At 48.3% G+C, this 26,322-nt stretch overlaps 1 protein-coding gene across 3 annotated transcripts; it reads right to left on the reverse strand.

The window, feature by feature from the left end:
• Positions 1 to 1,100: 1,100 nt before the first annotated feature.
• Positions 1,101 to 25,822, reverse strand: PITX2 (paired like homeodomain 2). Of its 3 annotated transcripts, XM_033215007.1 has the most exons (6): positions 25,620 to 25,822; positions 20,467 to 21,832; positions 16,658 to 16,713; positions 16,048 to 16,185; positions 4,835 to 5,040; positions 1,101 to 2,366 (listed from the first exon to the last, which is right to left on the reverse strand). In XM_033215007.1, the coding sequence occupies exons 3-6, from the start codon at positions 16,701 to 16,703 to the stop codon at positions 1,803 to 1,805; spliced, it is 954 nt and encodes a 317-aa protein (XP_033070898.1). In that variant the 5' UTR covers positions 16,704 to 16,713; positions 20,467 to 21,832; positions 25,620 to 25,822; the 3' UTR covers positions 1,101 to 1,802. The 3 variants fall into 3 exon arrangements, with proteins under 3 accessions (XP_033070898.1, XP_033070899.1, XP_033070897.1); XM_033215008.1 differs by lacking the exon at positions 16,048 to 16,185; XM_033215006.1 differs by lacking the exons at positions 16,048 to 16,185; positions 16,658 to 16,713; positions 20,467 to 21,832; positions 25,620 to 25,822 and adding an exon at positions 5,924 to 6,836.
• Positions 25,823 to 26,322: the final 500 nt, after the last annotated feature.

A 26,322-nucleotide genomic window follows, 5' to 3' on the forward strand; every position in this document is an offset into this window, starting at 1 on the left:
GCCCACTCTGGTTGTGCGAGGGGTTGACAAGCATAACAAAAGATCTCAGCACATCCCTCCCCCCACCTCCACAACGACCCTCGTAGCGCCATGAGGATGAATTCTCTGGGACTAAGTGGTATGTGCTTCTATTTGTTATGAAATCAAATTTCACATTTTTTTAAAGCTGAAAATCGCTGATAAAGGAGGATCGGGTGCTTAAAGTTCATTTAAACACTCACACCAGACTCATTCCCTGTTTAGATGTCAGAGGATGGGAGGGAGGGCCAGGGCTGTAATTCATCTTGATTTGCTTCATTGTCCTGCAGTTTGCAAACTATAATCCTGTATAATTTCAGGAACAAGCAGGTTTAGAATTAATGGGTCAATATTATTTAAAACAAAACACCGGGAGCATGACCTTTGCCTCAACTACATATTGCTCGACAAGACTCAGGAAACTCCACTCTAACCTCTCAACCCCTGGGCTCTTTGAGAAACTGAAGGGCTGTAGTTATTAGAAATCGTCTTTGTTTCTTTTAATGTCTCCAAAGGATTTGGAAATAGTAATGCAATATAACATGAAGGATCTCTCTACTTAAGCCTGAAAGATAAACGTGGAGGCCTAAATATTTTGAACTGGAGATGTTTCCTTGTAAATTTATTATAGATGTATTCCTCCTAAGAGAAATGCATATAAACTGTACATGTATAAATGCACAAATATTTCTCCAGAGCAATTTGCTAGAGGTGTGGATTTCCTCATAAAGGAGTAAACTTGAGAGTCATTCTAAGCTGACCGACTTGCTAAATTTCTTTCTCCTTTTTTCTTTCTCATATTATTTGCTAGCCATAATGGAATCCCCTGGGTTTAAGCCAAAGAAAAATTGGAGAGACAAAATTAGATTTTGCAGCCTTTTCCCCCCTCCCCAGGAATGCCTTTTTTTTTTCTTTTTAGTTTCTGACGAATGGCTATAATTTATTTCTACCAAATTTAAATAAGGATTGCTGCCTTGTATGTTTAACTAGGCAGGCAGAGGAAACTGGTTTGTTTAGGAAGCAGTGACTGAGATGCCCTGGCCAAGTTAGTGACAGAGGAGGGCAGAAAAAATCCAGACCAATTTGTATGCAGTATATTTTACTCCCATGAAATAAAACACATTTTTTTCATATTTGCTGAAAAGTAAAACAATAATATTGTACGAAATGTTATACACAGGGTAGGTTGTACATAGCAGTTTCAGAAACATCATTGCATCCACCAGAGAAACTATTCTAAAACTGATATTCACACATTTTTTATAATAATAATAATATGTTAGAAACATACAGTGTGGCATTTAGTATATACACTCCCTTGCTTGCAAGCGAAAAATCCTAATCGCTTCTGTATAACATGCTTTATTTTAAAGCCTAACCTTTAAAAACACTGTTGTGATATTACTAACAACTGCTTTTATAAAATTAATTTGACATTTCGATATATATACATCCTTTCAGTCATTTAAATGTTAACAATGCTAAACTTAAAAAATAACAAGCTTATAGTAATGTTAAAATGTCATATCCAGTCAAACATTTGTTTGTGTATGTGTCCTTGCAACTGTTGGAAATACTTGTAGTGAAAGATGTCAGACACTGAGGACATCCCTTTGAAATCAAAGGAGCTCTCTCTTTGATTCAGTGGTTTCCTTTTCTCTATATAGCTTCTCTTTCTCTCCCTTTCTTTAGTGCCCACGACCTTCTAGCATAATTCCCAGTCTTTCAAGGGCGGAGTTGCCCCATTCGGCACGGTCCTAGGATCCCCGCGCTGTGGGTGCGGCTCACACGGGCCGGTCCACTGCGTACTGGCAAGCACTCAGGTTGGAGGCCGGGTTCTGCACGCTGGCGTAGCCGAAGCTGGAGTGCTGCTTTGCTTTCAGTCTCAGGCTGGCCAGGCTCGAGTTACACGTGTCCCTATAAACATACGGAGGAGTCGGCGGCGCGTAAGGACAGGCAGGCGTCGGCACCGCGGAATTCAGCGATGGGCTGCTCAGGTTGTTCAAGTTATTCAGGCTGTTGAGACTGGAGCCCGGGACGCCCGTCACTGCTGAGGGTACCATGCTGGACGACATGCTCATGGACGAGATAGAGTTGGGTGGGGAGAACATGCTCTGCGATGACAGGGGGTTGACGTTCATAGAGTTGAAGAAGGGGAAGCTCTTGGTGGATAGGGAGGCAGATGTAAGACCCTTGGCGGCCCAGTTGTTGTAGGAGTAGCCTGGGTACATGTCATCGTAGGGCTGCATGAGCCCATTGAACTGCGGCCCGAAGCCATTCTTGCACAGCTCGGCCTGCTGATTGCGCTCCCGCTTTCTCCATTTGGCCCGACGATTCTTGAACCAAACCTGGGAGCGGTTGGGGCAAGGGAGCAAACAGATGCCACAGTGCAGATTAATAAAACTTCCATCAGAGGCCAACCCCCGCCCTCCCCCGACACACACGCTAGCACACTCACACACCCTAGCCTCGCTTCACTGCACCGCCCTGCACACCAAGCTACTAGGGCCAGCTTTCGGTTACTGGCTCGGGTCTCCACCAACCGCGGGCGATCTGGTCTGCTCTGGCCTGCGAGCTGGGACTCGGAGCTACGCCGTAAACCCCAGCCGAACGCATGGAGACCTGCGGACAGCTTGATCACTCAGTTAGGCTTTTCTCCAGGTCCAAAAACACTTAATGTAAAATAAACGCGGGGCAGCAGGCTTTTCCAACCCTTCTCAGGACACCTTGCAAAGTTGCTTCCATTCCGAAGCCACAGACCCACGGATGAGGAGAAGGGGCTGGAAGGGCACTAGAGGACCCTCTTCCTCCCTTGCAACTCCTCCCTTCCCTCCCTGACCTCCACTGTCGTCCCCCACCTCCTGGTACGTGCTCCCTTAACAGGGACTAAGCCGCCGACACCCTTTCTCGCCTAGCAAAACAACCAAATAAAGAGCAAAAGACCAACTCTCCGTCAGCTCGTTAACTCCAGGAGCTTGGCATATTAAACTCTGGGAACCCGGAAAGAGTAGTTCTGCAGATTCCCCCTCCTTTCGCTCCGTCCCCTCTTTACCCTAAGCCCACCACAGGCATGGCCCGCGCGCCAGGCCCAGGCCGGTTGTTTGGCTTTGCAGGCGGCCGCCCAGGCCGGCCGGCCCCCACCCGTGTCCGGTGGCCCAGCCGCAACCCCGCTCCCAATCCACATCAGGCCTCCCCGTCGCCCCAGACGGCGGCTTTTGTGTATTGGGGCGAGGTCTGGCCTGAGATCTCCGAGCTGACACCGGTGATGTTTCACATTACACATCTCCGCCAGGTCCAGCCGCGTAGTCCTTTTCTCTTTTTCCTTTCATTCTTGATTTCCTTTTTATCCCCCTTCCTCTTTGCACCCCACTGCTATAAAAAGCACGCCTCACTCCCACTTGGCTCGACAAGCAGCCGCCCTGGAAGGAGAGGCAGCTGCAAGGAGAGCCCAGCGCCACCGCTACAGAGCACTAGGGCGGAGCTGCGGAATAGCGGGCGGGGTGGGAGGGCGTTTTCGAAGGATCCCAGAAAACCCATAGACTCTGTCTTTATTTTAATTACTTGCCATTTCTACCCCAGACCATCTAAACTTTGCCCAGGCGAGAAGAGTAAGTGAGAGGCCCGTTCCCCTGATGCGCAAGAGAGCTAATGAAAGACTGACCTTGCTCAAAACCAGCCGCCCAGGACCCAGCTGTGGCTCTGGGCAGTTAAACTAAAACCATTTTCAACTTCTTCCCGGCCTTTTATTCACCAGCATAGCCTCACACCTTGCATAAATACCACCCAGAGAGTGTCTTCGTTCCCTCTGATTTGGGAAAGCATTTTGGTCTTTATTCTTTTTATCATTGTTGTTTTCTTCTTTTTGCTTTCTCTGCTCTTACTGGGGGCTTTACTTTTCCTACCCAGAGCACTTAACTTTTTTTTTTTTCTTTTAACAGCAAAGCCTCTGGATGCCGCTTGATTTGCTTGATTCTGTTTTCTGCTCCAGAATCCTAACAAATTTGGAATCTTCCACCGACCAGCATAACCCAGGACGTTGCTATTGGGTAATTTATTTAAGCTCATTTTTGCCAATCCATAAAGTACACATTTGCTACAAAGTTAAGGTAAGCCCTTTTCACAAAACTACGATTATAATTTAGAGGAGGGGGTGTGAGTTTCAATCTCCAGAGTTCAACTCCTGAAATAAGATAAATAAACCAAGCTGAAAAGTCTTTTTTCATTTTTTCTTTCTCCTTCTAAGAGGACTAGCAGTTGTGTATTAAAACTTGGCCCCCGGAGATCACAAAACTAGGAAGTAGGGTGTATGGAAGAGATCTGAATGACCGAAAAAAACGTAAAGAAAGTGTAAGAAGCGCGAACCCAGGAGGGAAAAAGTTGGGACAGGGCCGGCACAAAGGTTTCCCAGGGAAGGCCAACTCGTGTGTGTCTCTGGCGGGTTTTCCTTGTTAAAGGCGCACAGGTTGGAGCCTGTTCGCGGCTCTTGGCCTGGTAGGGATTTTATTAGCTCTGGTGTAGCAATTGCAAGCCAGGAACACAACGCCCTGTGCAGGGGATTGCCCACGCAGCCCGCCTCGTGAGGTCGCGGGATGGCGGGGCAGTGAGCCGGTGCCGTTCCAGGAGCCTGCGCTCGGGCGGCAGTCCTGTCGGCCTCGGAGAGGGAACTATAATCTCGCAACCAGGCCGCCGCGAGGCCTTCTGCCTTTGCAAAGCTGCGCCCCACCAGCGCCCTTCCACACTCCCTCCTGGTCTACTTGGTCTGTACGTCCGCAACATCCTCCCCCTTATCCCTCCCAGACTCCGTGCTGGCTCCTACCCGGACTCGGGCTTCCGTAAGGTTGGTCCACACAGCGATTTCTTCGCGTGTGGACATGTCCGGGTAGCGATTCCTCTGGAAAGTGGCCTCCAGCTCCTGGAGTTGCTGGCTGGTAAAGTGAGTCCGCTGCCGCCTTTGCCGCTTCTTCTTGGACGGGTCCTCGGCGCCCACGTCCTCATTCTTCCCCTGCTGGCTCTTATCTTTCTCTGAAAACGAAACACACACAGTTTCCCGTCAGCATGCCCACCTGCAACACGAACGCCAACTGGACCGGCAGCAGCTGTGGAAGAAAGAGCTGGGCTGCCTGGCGCCGGAGAAGGGTGCGCGCGGCGGCTCCGGGCGGCGAGGAGCTCTGCGCCTGTGGGGTGTGAGGGCGCGAGTGTGGGTGTCCGTGCCCCATCTCCTCCCCTCCCCCAGCGCCGCACGTTTTATTTACATGTTTATCTCGCCGCAGCGGCACATTCACTTTTATAGACTGTGCTTTCAAGTATATTTATACACCTTTGCGCAGACACACCAAATCTCCTGGGACTCGCACACGCGCGCGGCTTACAGACCCCCTCCCCCCTCGCAGAAAGCTCAGATTTCCATGCGGTTTGGGAAGGCTAGGAAAAGATGTGGGGATTCGGTTGGGCACCCAAGTTCGCCGGCCCTTTCGAAGAAAAAAAATAATGCCTCTTTGCGAAGGGCATTTCTGAGTGGTTTTAGACAATTTCCTAACGAGTGGAGCTCCTCGGGAGCTGAAAGCCGAGAGGAAAACAGGGACAGAGGTGGGGCGGCCTCTGAAGGTCCTCGAATCGAGATGCTGGGATTTTTGTGACCCAGGAAACAGAAGGGAGGCCAGGGTAGGCAGAGAGGGCGGCAGAAAGGCTCGCGCCGTTATCGCTCGAGGAGGTTGGCTGGTCGAGGGAGAACTAAAGGGATGCGGGGTCGTCAAAATTCCGGCTCCCGGAAGTTCGGCGGAGAGCCAGGCGAACGACCACTCCCACCACGCCTCCCCCAGGAGGGGCTGACTTCCTTGGGGTGAGAGGGAGCGGGTGGCGCGGGGCAGCTGAGCTGGAACGTTTGCAGGGCGGCGCGGCGCCTTACCTGCGGCCTCCGGGCTGGAGGTGTCGGAGATAGTGTGCACCTCCAGCCTGTGCTTGGAGGAGTCCAGGGAGCGGGGCTGACCGGGAGCCAGAACCGAAGCCATGGGTAACGGCTGGGGATGGTGACAGGAGGAGGATGAGGAGACGGCCGACAGCTTGGTCCCTGCTGCTCGGTGCTCCAAGTGAAGCGGGCCTTTCATGCAGTTCATGGACGAGGGAGCGCGCCGCTCTACCAGTCCTGGGCTGCTGCCCCGCCGAGCCCCCGTAGCCGCCGCTGTCCACTCCGGGTCGCGCTCTAGGCGCGGAGTTTCCCCGCCGCGGGCAGAGCCAGGGGACGCAACCCCCGCCGAGTTCTCAAGGCAAGCTGCCCCCGTCTCCTCCGGAAGGCTCAAGCGAAAAAGTCCGGAGACCGAAAGTCAGCGGGCAAACGAAGACATGGGATGCAGGCAGAAGGGCACCACTCGGAGAGTCTTTAGGGAGCAGGCTTCCAAGCTCCAAAGCGAAATAAGAGTGGGCAAAGACCCCCTTCTTCTCTCCCTCCCTCCCCCAAAAACCCCTCCAATAAGGAAAGCTAACGCAGACCGCGCTCTGCCCACCCCCCACGCGGCAGCCCTGACAGCGAAGTGTCAAGAGTGACAGGGACAGGTAGCTGATATTAGATCCCCTGCGGCAGCGGCAGCCGCTGTAGCAACGACGCTGCCCTCGGAGCGCACCCTCCGCAACGCGCACACGCACACCCCCCGGGCGGTCGAACAGAAGCCGGGCCTCGCGGCAGCTCAGCTCCAGGCACCCAGGCGAGCGTCGGACCAGATCTGCGGCTCCGCGCTTCCCTGTTGGCCTAACATCTTAAAACCAGAGGCGGGCTTCCTGGGGCCGAGACGTCACTCCGCCGCGGCCCTCCCCAGCCCTCTCCGCCTCCGCCTCCTCCCAGACCCTTCTCCGGGTGGGAGTGACGTGACTCCGCACCAATCAGAACGCCCCGAGACGCGGTGGAGGGACTGTCCTGCCTGCACCTATCAGCAGTGCGGGGCCGGGCTAATGCCTCGCTGTGCCCACTAGGTCTACACAGGCACGCTCCCGGGAATTCTGCTCCTGTCCAGCCCAAGGCGATCTGGCTTTTAGTACGAACCCAAAGGTGAAGAGATGAGGCTAGGAGTCGAAGACTTGGGAGAAGAGAGTGGAAAGTTCAAGGGCTGAAAGATACAAGGATCAACAAACCCCTTCTTTGTGTCTCACTACATCCATTTCCAATCCCCCACTCCATATAAAAAGGACACATGCTACTTAAAATTAGAAAATTTGAAAAACAGTAACAAATCACCTCTCTGATCTTAAATTTTCCAAACAGCCTGTCAAGTGAATGCTACGCTAATCTGAAGAAGCTCGACTTTAATTGCAAAGAAGACAGCCCTGAAAAGGCAGGCTAATAAATTAGAAATCGAGAAGCAAATGGACCCGTCAAAAGAAAATTACCTTGACTTTAAACGAACAACTGTTTGGTGGTTCACTCTGGATTTATACAAGAATAAAAAGTCGCCTCAGATCACGTTCTCTGTGATGCTTATTAGTCCCCGAACAGAAAACACACAATAGAATAGAAACACTAGCCCAGCATTTTCAAAACGCTGAAAGCTTATCCATTCTACTTAACGTTGATTAAGACACATATCCTAGATCTTTCAAATTCCTTGTACACTGTATTAAGCTCGTCCTAACCCGAGAGAGGCACGCTTTAAATTCGACTCTCTTGTTTACTTTATTATCAATCAGATTCAAATCCATAAAGCCTGTAGAATCAACAACCTTGAGCTAATTATATATGAAATATGCCTTAATGAATTTCCATACAATTAAGAATGTTGCCAAATAGCCAATTTCAAGGATAATTTTTAACAGTCCTTTTCTTTTCCCAGTGAGCTCAAGGCCATCTTGAGCCGTTAAAGTCCAAGCAGGCAGCAGGGGTGTGTGTGGGCTAAGGGCGAAAAGCCTAGAACAGCTCTCAACTAGGAAAAGCAAAGCCTTATTTATTTATATAAAACAACAACAAAAAAATCACCTTTGGAGACATCAACTCTTTATAGCACTGTTTCCAAGTAAATTTAATTTCCAAATAAATTAAAGAAAGAAATCCAAACGTATTCAAAATAATTTTTGAAAGTCCTTTTGTCCCCCAGCATAGGTCAGCTGGAGAGAACAAACTAATCTCCCTGGGTTTCTGCATTGACGATTGTTTTATTGTGGAGTTAGTGTTATCATCTCTGAATGTGTATTTGTTTGACGTTACAGTCAATGATTTGCAGTGCCAGCATGAAGTATCTTTAAAACACTCCCTCCTTGTCCTTGTTCACAAGATTGGGAAACTTATTCAGTGTGGAACAAAGTGGATGAAGCAGACTACAAATATATTTGCAATTTATGTGTCTCTCCTTTGCCCTGTCCACCCCCAAACCCTGTCTGCAACTCCTCCCCATTTTAAACTTGTAGTCCAAAGACCCAAATGAGAACTGTTTTTCAATCTTTCTTCACCAGTATCATCCCACTTTAAGAGTAATTTAGCTGCAGGAGAGGAATTTCTTCATAGTAAGATTTAAATCAGCATTTCTGCTTTTAACCTTTTATTCCACTTTACCCCATTCCACACATACAGACACCTGCTCAGAGTGGAACACATCCTCATGTGACAGGTCTGCATTAGCTGAGGCTCATACATCCAACTATATTAGGTCCTGCAATCTTATCACTAAATTATACACATTACACCAGCAGCCTGTTGGTAAAGAAGGTTAAATTAATTTACATTCTGCTCATTATCTGGTGCTTAAATGACGTATTTTATCCCTGAGATTTGGCGGAGAATCTCCTTCTCAGACCCCACAGCGTTTCACTGAAGACAATGCTCTTACATTTGTAGTGGTTTTTAATCTGATAAGACTCTAATTTGCTTAAGTCTTTTAAATAAGGGTTTTAAATGTTTCTAGCCATTTTCTTATTGAATTTCCTCTAATTCCCCCAAGATCATAAAGTATATGTGTAAAGTAAATATTTCCTCCCATCGCACTGCCAGCCAATGACCTATAACTAAGTCAATAAGAATCCAGCTCTTTTCTGCCCAATGTGTTTACTAATCATATTCCAGTTTCTTCTTTCAAACCTCAGAATAGCTCTGGTCCCCACAATATCATGCCCCTTTAAAGCTTCATTTCATGAAGGGACTCCATCACATTAAAGAATGAAAAAAATCTCCACTGTAGTTAGTATACACAGCCCCTCACTCCTTGTTTTTCAAGATTCAAACCCCAGAGCTGCAAATATTTTTGGAAGCTTGGGTGTTAATGTCTTATTTTAGAAAGCTGAGAAGCTCCACAGAGCCATATAGCTTTCTAACCCCCTCTCTCATAAACCCACAGAATTTTGATTTAAGCTCTGGTGGCTCCACTCTACTGATGGAACTTTCATCACGGCAAATATACATGTACGAAGGACCTCAATCAGCCTCCAAAGTGGTTGAAAAACCCAAGGGCACGTGACCGCTCCTCATAGTACCAACATGTGGGAGACGTTGGAAGCACTGGGGATCATCAGGCAGCCTAGATGCCTAAAAAGATAAGGAGTCCTAACTTATGTGGACCCATTGAAGTCAAGTGGTGAATAAAGACCATTATCTAGAGAATTCAGATTACGGTAAAAGCAAAACCATATCTATTTGTATATATATTCACATCCATTTTATATTACACACACACACACACACACACACACACACAGGCTCTGTAAACAACTGACTCAAAGTGAGGATTTTCTTTGCATTTTTCCAGCAGGAATTTCAACATTCTCCTAATCTCCTAATCACTTTACACACTCACAGCAGCGGCTATTGGGTGACATTCTTCTCAGGCCCCCTGTGTGGCAGGACACCAACATGATAAGTCTGCATGGGGAAAAGGAGGTGTGTGGTGGGAACTAAGAAACACTGTCCATTGAAAACTCTGTGGCATGGTGGTGGTTGATTTTGGAGATTTAATGTACATAAGACTTGTGGGTACACAGGCATAGGCAGTATAGATGAGAAAGGGGCCAGAAGTCAAGAAATCTTGTGCATTTTGTGATTATAGCACTACTGTGACCTCTGGCTAAGTTCTTCTTAATTGGTTTTAGAAATTACTGTGAGTTCAGCCTCTAACATAGAAGTTTCCAATACGGTGAACACCAGTGGGATCCTTGTAGGAAAACTGGAGGTGCTGCATGGCTTATGTGGGGCAAAGAAGGAAAGCCCAGTGCAGGCATGAGGTTTTGAGTTTCAGAGACATCAGGGGTTGTCTCGATTGGAGTTTCTTGCTTATTATTTCAAAGAAAGACCCTAGATGAGGGAAATGCATGACACGGGTCAGCCATGTTTTGTGCTGGTATTTACCACTGATTACCAGTCTTAAAGTCTTATTTAATTTCACACTCTTCAGTGTTAGTTGTGCAAAGTCCCTCTGGCCATGGTGGTTAGCGGTTGGGCTGCGCCACCAAACTCTCCGTGTCAATGACCCAGGTCTGGCCTGGGACTCAACCAAGTGATCTCTGACTTTTGGAAAGAGTCTGTCTTCAGAGTTCACCCAGAAGATGGCTTAATCAGATATCTCCCTGAGCTGTCAGGCCTTAGAGGGGTGGGAGTCCTGCCTGGCCCAAGCCAGCTCAAGGGCAAGGCCTGCCTGGACTCAGCTTGGAGCCACGTGATGGGCGTGAGTGTGTGAGCTCCTGGTAAGGCACAGAGGTCAGATGGAGACCTTGCACCCTGCCCGAGAAGTGCCCTACCCCCTCCACTATCTGGCTTTTCTCTGCATGCAAACCAAGCTGAAAACCGTCCACTACCCACCACCCCTCATAGCCATGGAACCAAATAACACAGAAATTAAAAGCTTCACTGTAGCTGTCCTTTTCCCCATTTCCTAAATGGAATTTAAAAAGCTCTGACTTGTCAAAAGGGGAAGATTATTTTCTGAATCGGAACTCTGTAGATACACTGAGCAACAGCCACCCTCTCTGGGTCCCTGCAAATGGTACCCATCCTTCCATCCCACAGCTCTAGTTGCTCAACCGTTTGAGATTTGGGGTAACTAGCTGGGGGAACAGTGTTCAGATGGCAGTGGGAGTTACCACCTCACACTGGCCTGGGGAAGAGAAGGGAGATTAGAGGAGGGGGCATTTGCTAGAATCACTCTATGAACATGCCGTTAGTGCTTCCTCACATTTGCATGTTACTGTCACAGTTTTCCTAGGTGTCCCTGAATCTCCAGAAAGCAACTACTCGCCAAACTAAGTAAGATAAGGAGAATGGTATAGCACATGTGTTGGAAGAAGGGGAAAGGAGGGTGGAATATGAAATCGAGCATAGTTATCCAGGTCAGGAAAGAAGGAAGTGGCAAGGGGCTAAATGAAGTCCCCTCTCACTTTTTTAAACAACAGTTGGATTAAACGCTCATCTATCTTCCTCTTTTTCTCTTTTCTTCCCTCTCCAGCACATGTCCATCTCCCTTTTCGATTTCTTTTGCTCTCCCTTCTTTCTGTTTTCTCTCTCCCAGACATGCTGGTAGCTAACATTCGGCATTAGTTGTCATGGTGACCATAAATCACACAAATCCAAAAATACCCACCTATAATCTGAGATGAAGCTTTTATTTCCCTAGCGAAATAATATTTTAAAAGCTGTCAGCTGACAAAAAAAAGGAACCCACCTCATTGTAGTAACCCAAGTAATATATTACTTCTAAAGGTTTAAATTAAAATGTCAGCCTGTTAAAAACATGCTGGTAGAGTCTTGGACACTCTTCCTGTCAGATCCTCACAAAGAAGTTGACTCTGTCATTCCTGGTCGCTCTTTAACATACACACACACAATTCTGTATGCTCTCTCCCTTTCTATTAATTTCTTCCTCCCCTACCAACTACTTTAGCTCTCAAAGACTGTATGTATTGGGTTCTAAAAGAAAGGAATCTCCTCCTGGATCAGAAAAGGGCCTCTGGTTGCTGAAGTGAAAGATGTGGGGTTTGTGGGGAAAGGTTATTAGGACCATAATGGCGGTGGTGGTAGGAGGTCATCCTAGAGGAGTTAAGAAGAAAAAAAAAATGCAGGGAGAAGGACTGGAGGTGGAAAGACAGAGTAACAGAAAACTGAGCAGGGTGGTCAGGTGCTGTGGTGAAGTCTAGCCCCGAAATGGTAGGTATATATTCTCCCACTCCTGCCTTTTTCTCCTCGGAGAGAAAACTTTCCCAATCAGAGACCCTGGGGGGTAGGAGGCGGGCAAACGCCGCTGCAGTTGGGCCTTTTGTCTTCTACCTTGGGCTTGTTGTCTTTTGCCTATCTTGGATTACAGGGTATTCGCCTAGATGAAGAGCCATTAATTACCCATTCAGTCAATATTAGGAAGACGACAAAGCTTTTTACATAGGATTAAGAAGACATCAGATTGTTCCATTAGTATATTCCTGCTCACGAATAAGCTTTCGTTATACATTTCCTTTTCCCTCGAGCTGCTCTAACAACTGCTGCATATATTAGCAGCAGGCGGTGCTGTATAACAGCCGAACCAGCCTTAAGAAACTTTGTGTACCGAGTCAGCAGCGAGGAACGCGACCTGTAAAGACCACCTTTGCGGGTAGGGATCCGCAGGGACTGACTACCTTGGGACAATTGGTACAATTTCCCCAGGTGGTGAAAAACCACAAAGCCGTGGGGCACCTTTCCAGTGAGCTGCAGATTTGACTGGGGGCGTGCGGGGGGACAGGGAGAGGGGAGAATGGGATGGCGGAGGTCGGGGGTAGGAAAGAAAATGTAAAAATTATCCTTACCCCTATTTCGTTGCTTTTTCCTCAAGCCTCATGCCCCCTTCAGCAAGCACCTGTCCCTTCGGCGCTAGCCACAGTTAGAGTTCTCCACCTTTTCTCTACACATCCCCTTCTTTCTGACAAGGCTCAGGACCTTGGTCACTAACCCACGCACCACCATTTTGCGTTTTGCTACAGACGGTCTGGGTTGATCTCGCTGGTGTCCGCGTTAGGATTAAAATCGCTTCATAACGGAGAGGAAAACGGGGTTATTTGCTTTCAGGGGGTATATTAGGAGTCCACGTAATATATGCTCCGCAAACATTCCCTGATTGAATGAGAGGCGCAGGGGCGGGGCGGCGGAGAGGAGTCTGTGGTCCCCGAGGCGGCCAGGGTTAACCCAGGTCCTTCGAAGAAGGCTGGGACCGAGCTGCTGCCGCGTATGAAGGTGTGCGTCGCGGCTGGAGGTGCCACAACGGGCCGTGGAGCCCACCTCCCAGAGGGGGGAAGTCTGTGCACACCAGAGACTTCGGTCGAACACTTTCAGCCCATCCACTGGGCCAAAGCTATTTAACAATGTGTTCCTTAGGGAGGCCGAGGGAACAGGCGTCAGGTCCAAAGGGGCTGCAGCACAGTCCGATTTCAGCACGGAACCCAGAGCCGCTGCCCTGAAACTTTTTGAGCCTGTGACAGGGGAGGGTCAATCCGTCCTCCTCCTGAAGGTGAAGACCATTTTATGAGTTCCACAAGATGAAGGCACCTTTCAGGACCCTCAAAGCAAGAAAAGCCAAAGAAAGGCCTCTTTACTCTAGGGGGTCATTCTCAACTGGCTTCTGCACCATCTTCTGCTAGCTGCCTCCACCCTCTCAAACCTCTGGCTTTTAGGGGTCTCCAGTTGCTCTCGTGCTAGCCCCGTTTCGGGGTTCTATCCAGGCTGGGCATCCTCCCAATGGGTATCAAGGACACTGGGACTCACTTGGGAAGGAAGGCAGAGCCTGGACAGCTTAGAGGTAGACTCTGCCTATACAGAACGTTTAGTCTTTAACGAGGACATGGTATTTTGGGGGGTTGGGGAGCAGAGGTGGAGAGGGTAGCGTTATAGACTATCATGGTCCTTTAAAGAAATCATATGTCATTGTGAACTTTTTTCTCTTTAAAAGCAAAGAAAAACTTAAAAAAATACAAGAAATAAATCCTTTGTTTTACAAGCAGGCTGTGGTCAGGACTTTGGATATTCCAGAAGTTAACTTATAATCAGGGAAGGATAGGTACTCCGTCAACTTTTCCTTCAGCAGTGCTATAACTTTGCCCATTCACGTGTGATTTTTTTTTTTTTTGGTTTTGTCTACTAGTTCCTTAAAAGCCAATTAAATTAAGATTTTCAGCATTTCTTCTCATTACATGCCTTTTCTTAATTAATGGCATTAAACGTGTTTGGGCAGCAATTTTTCTTTTCGGTCTAAAAGTAGAAAACAGACACATTGAGTGTAGGGGAAGAGCCTTTCACGTGCACTAAAATAGTGCGGGCCTCAAAGTAACGGTTAAGAAAGCAATCATTCACTATTTCTAGTTCTTTATTAGCTAGTTACCGAAAGAGAACGACCAGGGGTGCCTGCCCGGCTTGTGACTGGCGCAAGCAAGACTCCTCGGCTCTTAGCCGTTTCCTGCTGACATACGAGGATCCCATCCCACCGTAGGCTTCTCCACCTGTCCTCAGAATGCATTCCCCATGTCTAGGAAACCCGGGGTGGGGACTAGGGGAAAGAGGAGACATTTTGTGTCTCTCTGGCTCCCCGCACAATAAGAAATGTCAGCCTCGGCTTGGCGACTGCGAGCCCGCCCTGCGCGAAGCGAGATTGAGGAGCTCCTCTAGTCTGACGGGAGCCAGGGCTGAGCCCGCACAAAGCATTCTCCCCAGAAGTCATCGCTGCTCTTGATTGTTAACCATATCCCAAACATACTACGGTCTAATAATTTATTTTTACTACCGATTATCAAACAGAAGAAGAATTTAACACAATCTAAATGACAGAAATCACACGACGTTATCTCTGCATTGCCCCCATTTAACCCCATGGGGTTAATCCCGGACAAGTGAGCGTTTAACTGGCCCAGCAGGGCGACTGGCGGTGTAGTGCAGTGTCCAGGCGTGAAGCACCAGACCACTTTAGACGCTCCATTTCAACAAATGATCATTTTCTCTCAGATTCACGGGGAAACTCCAATGCAAGATCTTTGTTTTCTTCTTAGTAATACGATTTGTTTTTTTGGCCGGGGTCCCAAATCGTCCCCCCCCATCCCATATTACATTTGTATTCTTACACTTTAATCCGGAAAGAGAGGGTTAGGGGCTGAGGGCTGTGGGGGGGCTTTATCTGCTCACATTATCAAAGGTCAACAGCCTCCTAAGGCTAGGCACTTATTCACTACGGAGCCAGGAAAATAGAGGAACAGTAAATTTGAGGTTCCCCCCCCCATGTATTTGAAAAGAAAGACATCTTCCCTCCTCCATCCCTTACACACACACACACACACACACACACACACACACACACGCACGCACACACACCCCTACAGAACAAGTTTCAATTCAGGAAAGGCCTGTGGCATAGGTTGGAGACTTTTTTAACTTTTTATTTAAGCCTGCAGACCTCCTCTGGCAATGTCCCTCGATCCCTCAAGAGTGAAGCCAGCCAGTCAAGCAACGATATCGCCAAAACCCAAGGCCTGGCAACCAGTACTTCAGGCAGGTTCGCGTCGACAGGGGCAAACCTCCATTCTACCCTGGGCTGCTAAGCACAGTGGCTGCCCTCCAGCTCTGCAGGAATATTGTCAGCCCGCCTCCCCTCCCTCAACCAGCCAAAGCAAAGCTTCGCCAACTCAAGTTTCCCGTGTTTGCCTCCCGCGATAAACCGCGCACCCGCAAGTCTGGGTGGGGCGTGGCTGAGAGCCTGAGGGGTTGAGTAGGCCCTGGTGGTGTTGGGCGCAGTGGGATATGACGAACGACAGAGGTCGCTGTTGGACCACTTTTCCACGCCAGCCAAGGCGCCGAGGTTTGCTGGAGAGTGCGAGGGGATCAGACCACAGGGAGAGAGCGAGAGGGAGGTGTTGGGTCTCAGGAGTGCAGTATAATTTGGGGAAAGGAATTAACGTCCCTGAGACGGCTGCTTCCCGTCCCACCCAGAGGCCGAGTGTCTAAATTCAAGCAGCAGGCGCGCCAGGTCTGGCGGCCTCGCCTCCTTGCGCTTCGCCCGAGGCCCAGAGTCCCAGAGGCGGGTGCCCAGCGCGCGGCCTGCGCTTCCCTCCCGGCCTTACCATTGGCGCCAGGATGCTGCCGCGGGAAGAGCTTGCTGCTGACTGCCTCTTTTCGGCTCTCAGGAGAGTCCGTGAACTCGACCTTTTTGATTTCGGAGTCTTTGGAGAAGAGACATTCAACGGCCGCCGGCTGCACGCCTGGGCCACGCGCGCGCCCGCCCCACGTGCGGAGAGCGGAGCCCCGGACCGTGGCCGAAAGGAGCCGGGGACGGGAGGAGGGGGAGGGGCGAAGCAGGCCGGAGGAGAAAGAGGGACAAAGAGCAAAGACCCAGTTAGAGGAAAGAGCGGACGGCATTCCCGTCCCCCGGACCCTCTGGCAACCCGGGGCAGGATGGCGTACTCTCTCTGCGCCTCCCCGGCTGCCCGCGATTCCAGCCGGGAGGAGTAGAATGGGGGGCTTCGGTATACAGCGCGCCGCTGCTTCCTTGTCCACCGCCCCGCCACAGAGAGAGGTCACTGGCGATTTGGTTCTGATTTCCTTCCTGCCCAGGCTGGCCCCTCGGGGAAGTGCCCCTCGCTGGGGCCTCACCGCAGGGCCGGTGCCCTCTTGCCGCCCTCACGTGGCGCGGCCTCCCGTCCGATGACCCGGGCAGGAGAAGGGGGCTCTTACCTAATTGCACACACGCCGACACCAGTTTGCGGCAGTTGGTCTCCATTCCCCGTTATCTGCAAAACAGAAGAGAAGGAAGGTTGTAAGAAGCGGCGACCATCGAGTGCGCAGGGCTCAGATGGGACTACCCGTTACGCTAGCTGTTAGGCGCCTACTGTGTGCTAGACTTCAGGCGTGTTTTTCCGACCTGACAGCCTCTGTCTGTGCAGCAGCGTCTCCAGCCTAGCCTCGGGCCCATGACATCTAGATTTTATCAAGAGGGGATCTCCCTCCAGAGTTGCCGCAAAAGGGCCCAGAGGTTAGAGGACTCTAAAACCACAGTGTGCTGGAGAGGCTGTGGACCTACTTTCAAGAATCTCGGTGCCGGGATTAAGAACCCATCTGAACGCGATGGCTAGGGGAGTGGGTGGGTGGAGAGGACTTTTCTCTTTGGGAAGCTGTATGCAAAGACCACCCTTCAGTGCTTGTCCATTAGTCGGAGCTCAGCAAACATTTGTACAAAGTCAGAGCCAACGTGCCCCTATCCTAGACAGCAGTTTCCCTCGGTTTTCTGTAATTCTGAAACGCACGGGCTCTTGGCCTAGGTTGTTCCAGGAGCGAGCAGACTTCGGGCCTCTCATCCATCAGGAGCCGCTTTTCCATATTTAGCCACACTTTCTCCTAGAGATACTAACCCGGCCATTTATTTACCCTAAAGTATGATTTAAGATCGCAGAGAGACACCGGGTGGACTGAGCGAGACTGAGGAGAGCAGGGCAAACGTTCTTGGAGGGTTTACTGCCCGACGAGGACGGAGAAAGAGCTCTGGTATAACTGCTACCCAGTTCTCCCCCTTTCTCTCCCGGGCAAGCCAAATCTTTTTCACGTTTTCAACCACAACGCAGCGAGCCAAGCATTTAACGCGCTCCCCCTTATTTGCCACGGGCAAGTCGGGAGAGGTGGGTCTCGAGGGGCTCCACCCGGTGGGTAGAAGAGCCGCGGTTGCTTTAAAGACAGAAGAAAAGAAGGTCCAGGGCTCCCTAGGCCCCTTCGATCTCAGCGCTTGCCTCTCTCCACGCTAACCAGGGTACGCCGGCGACCGCAGGGCCCACTTCGCGCTGCGGGGATTGGGGTGGGAGGAGGCATTGTTGGGTTGGCGGAGGCACAGAGGCGGGGCAGGGAGCTGTGGGCCTGCCTGTGGCCCGAGTCGCGTTTCCCTGCGTCTCGGCCTCTCCTGAAGGGAGCGGGTCCCTGGGAGCCTCCGGCCAAGGTTGCTGCCTACAGGCGGGGCCGCCTGGCGCTGTGGCGTGGGGATCCAGGGTGGGGACCGCCAGGAGGTTCCCCCACCCGCTAGCGAGAACGCGGGCAGGGACTCTGCCGATTCGATCCTTATGGGCCTGTGGGCCCAGAAGTAGCAGTTTGGCGGCTCCAGATTTAGTGATTCTGCAGTAAAATCACAGGATTAGTCCCTGATTGAGATGTCTGTTCGTGAGATATTACAAAATTCATTATCACAGCTTTCTACTAACTCGATATGAAGTAACACAGATGGGATTTTATTAGTCCAGACTTCAAATGTTTACTTATGATAATTTCAGAGGAAATTTGCATGTCATCATCATTTCGATAATCTTTTTTTTTTTATATGTCTGAACTGGCTGCATTATTAGCTGGTAGCCGGAGCACTGCAGATGGTAACTGCAAATAGTTTTTATTTATTTATGTTTTTTAAAGAATGAAATATACAAAAGAAAAAGATTGGGTTGCTCAGTATAAAGTCAGTCAATTATTACACATTCTTTCCCCCACTCCCCCCTGCTTCAGTGCTGAAGACCAAACAAAGCAATACAAAACAAATCTTCAAGAACTCATAGAGCTCCACTCTAAGGACTGAAAAGAAGGTCAAGGCGTGTTCCTTAACTCACTCCTACATGTCCTTGTGACTTGGAGATTTATTTTGCAGTCAAAATGAGCCTTGAGACCTGCATTTTTATGCTTCATTTAATGACCAGGCCTACTAGAAGAACGGAGTCTAAATAACTGGGGAAATAATTTTTTAAAAAGAGACCCCCAACTCCCGCCTGCTGATCCTTAAACTTGCCCTATCAAGGCAAGTCTTCTCTGAGAAATTTGGCTGCCAGACTTTGGGACTGACTTCAATGGCTAATCTCACAAATTGAGATGGGAGACTTTTCCTGATGGGAGGTAGTTCTCACTCCCAAAGTTCATGTTCTGCTTGGAATGTATATGCCAAGGAATCTTGTTTGGGCCAACTTGGGTTTTATATTGTGAGCACGCAAAAAGCACTACACGGCTAATGGAGGACGCGGAACCATGGCAAAGCAGGCAGGCAAGCCCTAAGAAATAAAATAATTTGCTTAAAAATAATTTCTGATGACTGCTGCAAGAATGAAAGTACAGGAAAAATACAGTTCGAATAATCCCAAATCCTTTCACATCTCCTCCCTTTTCGTTCACTTTGTTACCCCATAACAAAATCTTTAATGGAAAGTTTAAAAATAAACAGCACAGGAGCATGTGTTTTAAATGAACTAAATTGTGAAATTAGCCAGTAAATTAATTTGTAGTAAGTAATTATTTAAGGAAATTAAAATACTGCTCAATTCAGTTACGTATTTTACCGTGTGTACGCGTTCTTTATAACCAATTAATATAAGTGCTTTAGGAACATTTGAAGACAAACACGCTTAACTTAAGGAACAAAGCACCTAAATAATTGAAGTGTAATTTTGCTGAGTTAAAGTAAAACATCCATAAATGAAATATCTATTTAATTTTTTAGGGAAAGTTTGATTGTTGAAATCTTGTATGATCATGTTACATCAACAAAAATCTTCAATTTATTTTGCTTATGTGCTTTGTTTTCTTGATATTATTGGCATTTGAATTTTAGATGGATTTCTGCCAAAATGATATTTTGTGTGATAAAAGCATCTTTAGTTTTGATTGATGGACTAAAAAGAATGCAAGGAAATTTCTCTAAATCAGATTAATTTTTCACAAAAATATTTTAGAATGTATGAATTCTGATATTTAAATTTATAGTAGTAAAAGTTTTCTCCGTTTAGTTTAGTAAGACAATACTCACAAAAGAGTAAAAAAAATCACACCACCCCATGATAGTTTGATTTCTAAATTGCTTAAGAAAGTAAAGTGATTAAACTGGAAAAGAAGAACATATTTCTGAGGTTTAGAATCGAATTTTTTTTTCTTAATCTCCAGTTGGAAAATAATTCTCTGCATCCACTTAAAATGTATCTTCTGAAGTGCGAGATTGGAGTTGACTGGTGATCAATTTAAAGGAGTTATATCCAAAGAAATGGTGCAAGCTTGGCATCCAGGCCTGGCTCCCAGGTAATTCGCTTGGGCCTGAGAGGTCACTAACTGCCAGTTAAGATGGAATCTTTTTCTTTTCTTTTCTTTTTTTCCAGTGGATAACAATGGGAAAGGGGCTAATCTTCCAGTAGCTGAAACTTTGTACCCAGCCCTTTATCTTGAGAATGCTAATCCTTGGCCCCAGGATTTGTTCCTGCAGTGTTGGCACCGAGATTTAAGGGAAGATACCTCATTTTAAATGCCAGCCATGGTCGGGCTTCCCACTCGACTTCAGCACCCGGTAGATTGTTAGTGTCTGTGGCAGGGGACGAAAGGAACAGGGCTTTGCAAGGTCTGTTTGCCAACTGCGTTACCTTGGGCGAAACGCAGCCCCAAAAGCCACAAATCACCTACGGTGAAGATTCTCCGAAGTGGAACAAATTTCCAGACTCGCATTATCTCACATCCCTGCGGGATAGATGGCCTCCACTTACCGGCTACCGGGAGAGAGCTGCTGTCTCCGCGTCCCACTGCTTCCCGGGACAATTTCCAGCGAGCCGAGGCTCCGGCTGCACGGCAAGCGCCCGAAAGCCGGGCCTCAGAGGACTGCAGGGCTCCTGAGGTTGCCAAGTTCCTAAGGAGTCCACGGGTGCGCAGGGACCTCCGAAATCTAGCCGCCACTGGCAGTTTCTTTCTGCTCCTCTCCAGCTTTCTCGCTCGGTCTCGCACTCTCTCTCCCCTCCCTCCCTCTCATCCCTCTCTCTTCCCTCTGCTCCTGCTCCGTGTGGGGAGTGACGTGACGTCAGCAGAGATTCCACCAAACTCCACTGCACAGTGGCGCGCCGGCGGCCGGCCGAGCCCCGCTGAGCGGCTGGCGATACAGGAGCGAGCACAGCGCCCGGGCGAGCGCCGGGGGGAGCGAGCAGGGGCGACGAGAAATGAGGCAGGGGAGGGAAGCAGAGGCCCTGGCCGAAGAGTCGGGAGCCGGAGCCGGGAAAGCGAAAGGAGAGGGGACCGGGCGGGGCACTTAGGAGCCAACGGAGGAGCAGGAGCACGGACTCTCACTGTGGAAAGGAGGACCAGAAGGGAGGATGAGATGGAGAAGAAAAAGGAATCTGCGCCAAGCTGGCAGTCCTAATAAATCAGAGGGGGAGCGCCAGGGCAGCGGGGAGACAGAAAAGCACTTCTGGGGAGCAAAATCAGGACGGGCTGGGAGGAAGCGACAGGGAAAGTGGCCAAAGAGACGGAACAAAGGACAATGTGCATGAGTTTGTTTGGGAAGAGGCTCGTGGAGTGTGGGTGTGAGCGTGCGTGTGTGACCTTCTTTCAGGCCTGCAGAGTTGAGGAAAGAGGTCACAGCAAAGAAGGACTGCGGCGGGAGGAAAGTGAGGGACCGATAGAGGGCGGGAGTGGAGGTGGGCGCGGTGGGGATGGGAGAGGATGAGTGAGGAGAAATCTGAAGAATGGAGTGAGCTAGTGGGAGAGGGTGGGAGGGCCACAACCGAAGCGAGCGAGCTAGGCTTGTCAGCTGGGTAAGGCCGGGACTCTGGGCCCAGCTTAGCGGGACACCGCGCCCGAGGTCAAGGCGGGTGGACTAGGCACGCTGAGAGTGTCGGCGCGCAGGTGGGCACGGCCACGCACTGACCGGTGTTCACGAAGGGTTTGCGCTGGACAAGGCTCAGATGCTTATAGAGTCTAGAATTTCCTCTGCTGTACCTACATTCAACAAGTTCACCCTGGGTCACGGATATCTCATTTTTTAAAATGACGAGGTTAAGGTTCCTGGCGAGGATGGTATTAAATTGCACGGGATGGAAGTGGGGGTGGGGGAGAGAGTTTCCCCCAACTCCACATTTGCTCCTGTAAAGCAAAGAGTGTGTGAAATTACAGGGGATATTCTCATCCGAAAAGTGTGCCTTACTTCTGAACCCTGATTTTCTGATTTCTTGACTTGAGCAAAGACGTGTATTTCGGTAGTAAGCAGGATATTTTGGCTCTATCCTGCCTTTGAGTGGAAGGACTATAAATATAATTCGCCTGGAGGACCAGGTGTGAAGGCTTCTGCCAGGCATATGGGACAATGTTTTTTCAATCTCAAGGGCATCCTGTTAATGTATGTTTTTGGAAAGTGTCAGAACACAGCCATTGCTCCTGGATTCAGGTTTTCCCACTAATATTAATTCCTGCTTGGGAGCAAAACTCAGGCCTTCTATTAAAAAGACCTCTCTTTGGTCCCTAATTGAGAATAAAGCTCTCTCTAAAAGTTGTATCGCTCTTCCTACATCAATATATCAATATTCACAATTTTAGGAATATATAATGACTCAGGAGAATGTGCATAAAATAGATACATTTTAAAAAGCCTGGTGCTTAAAACTAACCCTAGTCACTATATAGGTGCTGGCTTTCCCTACTTTCGGGGGCTGTCTGGAACATGTTATGTGTTTTCTTGAATTACTCCGTGTTTTGAATTCATTTGAGTTAGCAGTAAAAACAGGCAAACAAACTTGCTCAATTTGTTTTGAGTGCTAAATCCCTTCACTTTGAAATAGCTAACAGTCGACAGATGGACTCATTTTATGGAAAGGGTTAGCCTCTTCAGCCACGAAGAAAACCGATGAGAGATCTACATTTTAAGCCATTTCTAACCTCCACATAACATCCGTGAAAACTCAAACTTTCTCTCTTTACCCAGTGGAAACTCAAAGCAGTGTTATTTAAGGGGAGAGAAATGAGGGGGAAAATGCCCACGTGCTGTTTAATTGTATTTCCTCTCTGACTCTGAGAATTTCTATTTTTGGTTTTTGAAATCTCACCGAGGCAAGAAAATCAAATTTATTCAACAAGTCCCACAGCTGAACTCTAATTACAGGACACCGGAAAATGCAGTCTGAGAAAGACATTTTCACCTCTGCCCATCGACGATTTTTGCAGCCTCCCCACTCCTCTGAGTAATGGGCTAATATAACCCTCTCTTTTTTTCTTTTCATTTTGTAGAGATTAAGAGGCGCTCGTAGCAGAACGGCCTCGCCTTCAGCTGGTGGCGAGGAAAGGCAGTCTTACGGAAAAGTTGGAAGAGAATGAGAAAACCAAAGACAGAAAGATTCAGAGACCCACGGAGAGACACAGGGAGAGGGAAGGGAGTTGCGGTGGAAAGACGCACAGATATGCACGTGCAACTCCCTCCCCTCTTTCAGGTTTCAGAGGTTTGCAAACCAGGGCTGAGAGGAAGGGGCTTGGGAGGCTCACGTTCCCCTCGCCCCCCCTTCTGTCTGGACTCTCACCCGCCAGGGGCTGGTTAACCCCAGTCCCGGCCGCCGCAGACACTGCACTGAGCTTTTGGGTCCTCGCCTCGCCCAGCGCCAGTGCAGCTGAAGTGAGCAGCTGGTGGGAAATGCAAATGGCTCCTGGAGAAATAGAAGATACAGAATGATTCTCATTCCCTCCTCGAGTGTGTGGAAGGAGCTGGACATACGTTTCACGCTCCTAATCCTTCTTTTACATTTTTAGTCATACTCCTATTAAACAACTAATTAATGCCCAGAATCACCAGGGAATACATTAGGCATGCAATCGTAGAAGCAGGGTACTGTGGGGCTACAAACCACCGAGCTGATTTAAGACGTGGATTTCAGGTTTTTCCCTTGTCAAAGCAGTAAAGGAAGAGTGGGCCGTGGCGACTGTATTTAGATTTCGATTACTTCAAATTAGAAGCGGGTGGAGGGAGCGTCCAAGCAAAGCAAGCAATTCTCTGCCCTGCAGATGTAAACAAGATTGTAGCATCAAAGGTACAAGCTCCTTTAGGGCAAGATCGCCTGGACTGGGAGCCTGGGGAGGGAAAACACTAACCTTACGTATCTGTGAATTTCAAGGATGTTACACTTTTACATAAACAACTCCAGTGCGGATCCTCTGGTAATCCCTGGGAGTAATCCCACCATTCTAGAATATTAAAACTTTTTTTCCCCGTCAAAGAGTATATCCTTTTTATTTCCTCAAAATCTTGAACTATGTCTAAAGATAATAGTCTTCCAGTAAACTAGAGCATTGGACCATTTCCTTCACCCTTTCCTACAGACATTTCGATGATCTGATTTTAATGTGTGGGTGGCACAGGGAATTAAAAACAGCCCACAAAACTAAGCTTAGGTGCAACAGTGCTGGCTAAGTGGGTTCAGATAATTTTTAGTGAGAATCTCATTTACACTCCTCCCCACAATATGTTGAGGCAAGTGATAGAACTGTTAGAACGGGAATCAAATTGGAAAGCTCAGGGAGGACAACAATTGCGTGATCAAAGTGGGGCAAAACCGTGGACAAATATGGGGTGACCTCCGCCAACTCCCTCTCATCCAAGAGTCAGGATTTGGGAAAGGTACAGTATTATTTCAGAGCCCGCTGTGACGGGCTGTGCGCTACCATTTACTTTCTTCACTCTGGATTATGATCTCAACCCTGGCAAGCAACTTCCCCAGCTCCTTATCTGACAACAAGCGAGTATGTAAATACCAATGGCTAGCGATGTTTAACTGCCTCAAACATTATTGATTTGTTGGCTGTTCTAAATTGTCTTCCTAGTCCAGGTCTTGTTTCGGAATTGTCTATTCTAGAGGTTTGATCCATGCCTCCGATGCTACAATACAATAATTGTTTTTTGTTTTTTTTTTAAAAAGGCATTTAGGATGAACCAATTGATTTGCATATAAATTAAAATTACTATGCGTTGCCGATTCCAGTGTTTTATAATCATTTCGAAATTAGTACTTAACCACTTGAGCTAAAAAAATATATAAATGTCTGTATTGACTCACTAATGAATTACCCAATTAAAACGTCCGGGAAATGCTGGGCTGCAAAGATTGTTAAATCAAGACATATTACAGGAGGGATGAAGATTAGAAAGGTAACAGACCAATATCTGGAACTCAAAACGGAGTTTCCGGTGATTCCTAGCTTTAATTATGGAGCAGGGGTCTTTCTCTTCTGTTGTTAAAAAGATTTTGTGCTTGTTTGTGAGTGCATTCAAGTGGAAGGAACGCTCCCAAGGCTACGGTGGCTCAGGCCCTTTGCTCGGACTGGGATCTTATAGTTCTAACTCAGGAGCGTTAAACTCTGGAAGACTCCGGGGCAGCCCTTGGAGGTGCGTGGCCCCGCAAGCCGCCAGGCCAAGCTTCCTCTTTTTGTCTGCCCCTCCGGCAGGCTGGGCGAGCTATTGCAGTGAGCTTTCCGCGCAATCGAAGAGCTGGAACCAGAGCCCACATTTAATAGATATGCTAACTGAGCACTTACCTTCGTCCTGAGAATAGGAATAAAAGGTAGCTCTTCTTAAGAGAGGCAGTGCAAAGGCATGCTATAGGAGTTCAGAAAAGGCTGGCGGCGGGAAATCTGTAGCCTGGGGGCTAGTCAACATCTCCTTTCATTTCAAGCACTTATTGATTTGCTGTTGTCATCTTTGGCGACGCAGAAGGACACTTGAAAGAATTTCTGATGGGGCTCTGATCTGAGAAAGGAGGTGACCTGCCCAGGCTCCCACCAAATTCTTAATTACCACATCAACTGCTTTTTTTTATCCCCCACCCGACTTCCTTCCCCCATGGCAACTGAGTTTGCTTATTCTTAACTTTTTAATTATTCAGAAACTCCTTACCGCTCAGTGGCTTCCCTTCTTCAGCAGTTTTCTATTTGAACCTTTTCCCCCTTTCCGTGGTAGGGCCTGTATATTGATCCCTCTGACCTTTGGCACATCTCTGTCCTCCGAAATCTCTCAATCTTTTCAGATTTGAGGATGGAAGGCTCCACCCTCTCCACTGTGTGCACACGTTCAGAGATATGAAAACTTACACAGACTGCCTTCAAACCCAGGGGATCTAACAGATGTTCCCTTTCCAGTTTGTCTCTTGAAATCTGAAATGCCTGCCTGATTCCAACTTGGATACCACTCTCTCTTGCCCTTCCTTTTTCAAAGCAGTTTGGACATGTGTACACGTGTGCCCAGAACATCTCCACCCATATTCTTTACCAAACTGTAAATAAAGAAGAACTAACGAAGTAGATTGGCATATAGATTGCATCAAGAACCAGAATCCCCGGTTTCTGGATTCCCCATTCAACTCTGGCTGTCATCTACATTGAGAGAGTCATTCTAAGCAGAGGCCCGTAGAAACCTGCATTGTGGGACAATAGGTAAAGCCACAGTAAAAAGTGGAATAATTTTAAAGTCATTTCATTAGAATGTAAATTGTATTTCTGGGTTTTGTTTGTAACCACCTAGTTTTAGCATATACAGAATTAGACAGGAAAAAATAGGTCAACACAGTTATTAGTACTAGAGAAGACAAAGTCCATGGGCT

The sequence above is a fragment of the Trachypithecus francoisi genome, unplaced genomic scaffold (assembly GCF_009764315.1).
Source record: "Trachypithecus francoisi isolate TF-2019V2 unplaced genomic scaffold, Tfra_2.0 Lachesis_group1, whole genome shotgun sequence".
NCBI lineage: Eukaryota > Metazoa > Chordata > Mammalia > Primates > Cercopithecidae > Trachypithecus > Trachypithecus francoisi.

What these genes read in the sequence shown, in the direction of transcription:
- PITX2 (XM_033215006.1), bottom strand. Translation starts at nt 6,131, where the DNA reads ATGAACTGCATGAAAGGCCCGCTTCACTTGGAGCACCGAGCAGCAGGG. An exon ending in CTCCAGCCCGGAGGCCGCAG is followed by an intron (nt 5,041 to 5,923) that starts GTAAGGCGCCGC and finishes TTTCGTTTTCAG; the next exon opens with AGAAAGATAAGAGCCAGCAG. An exon ending in TTACGGAAGCCCGAGTCCGG is followed by an intron (nt 2,367 to 4,834) that starts GTAGGAGCCAGC and finishes AACCGCTCCCAG; the next exon opens with GTTTGGTTCAAGAATCGTCG.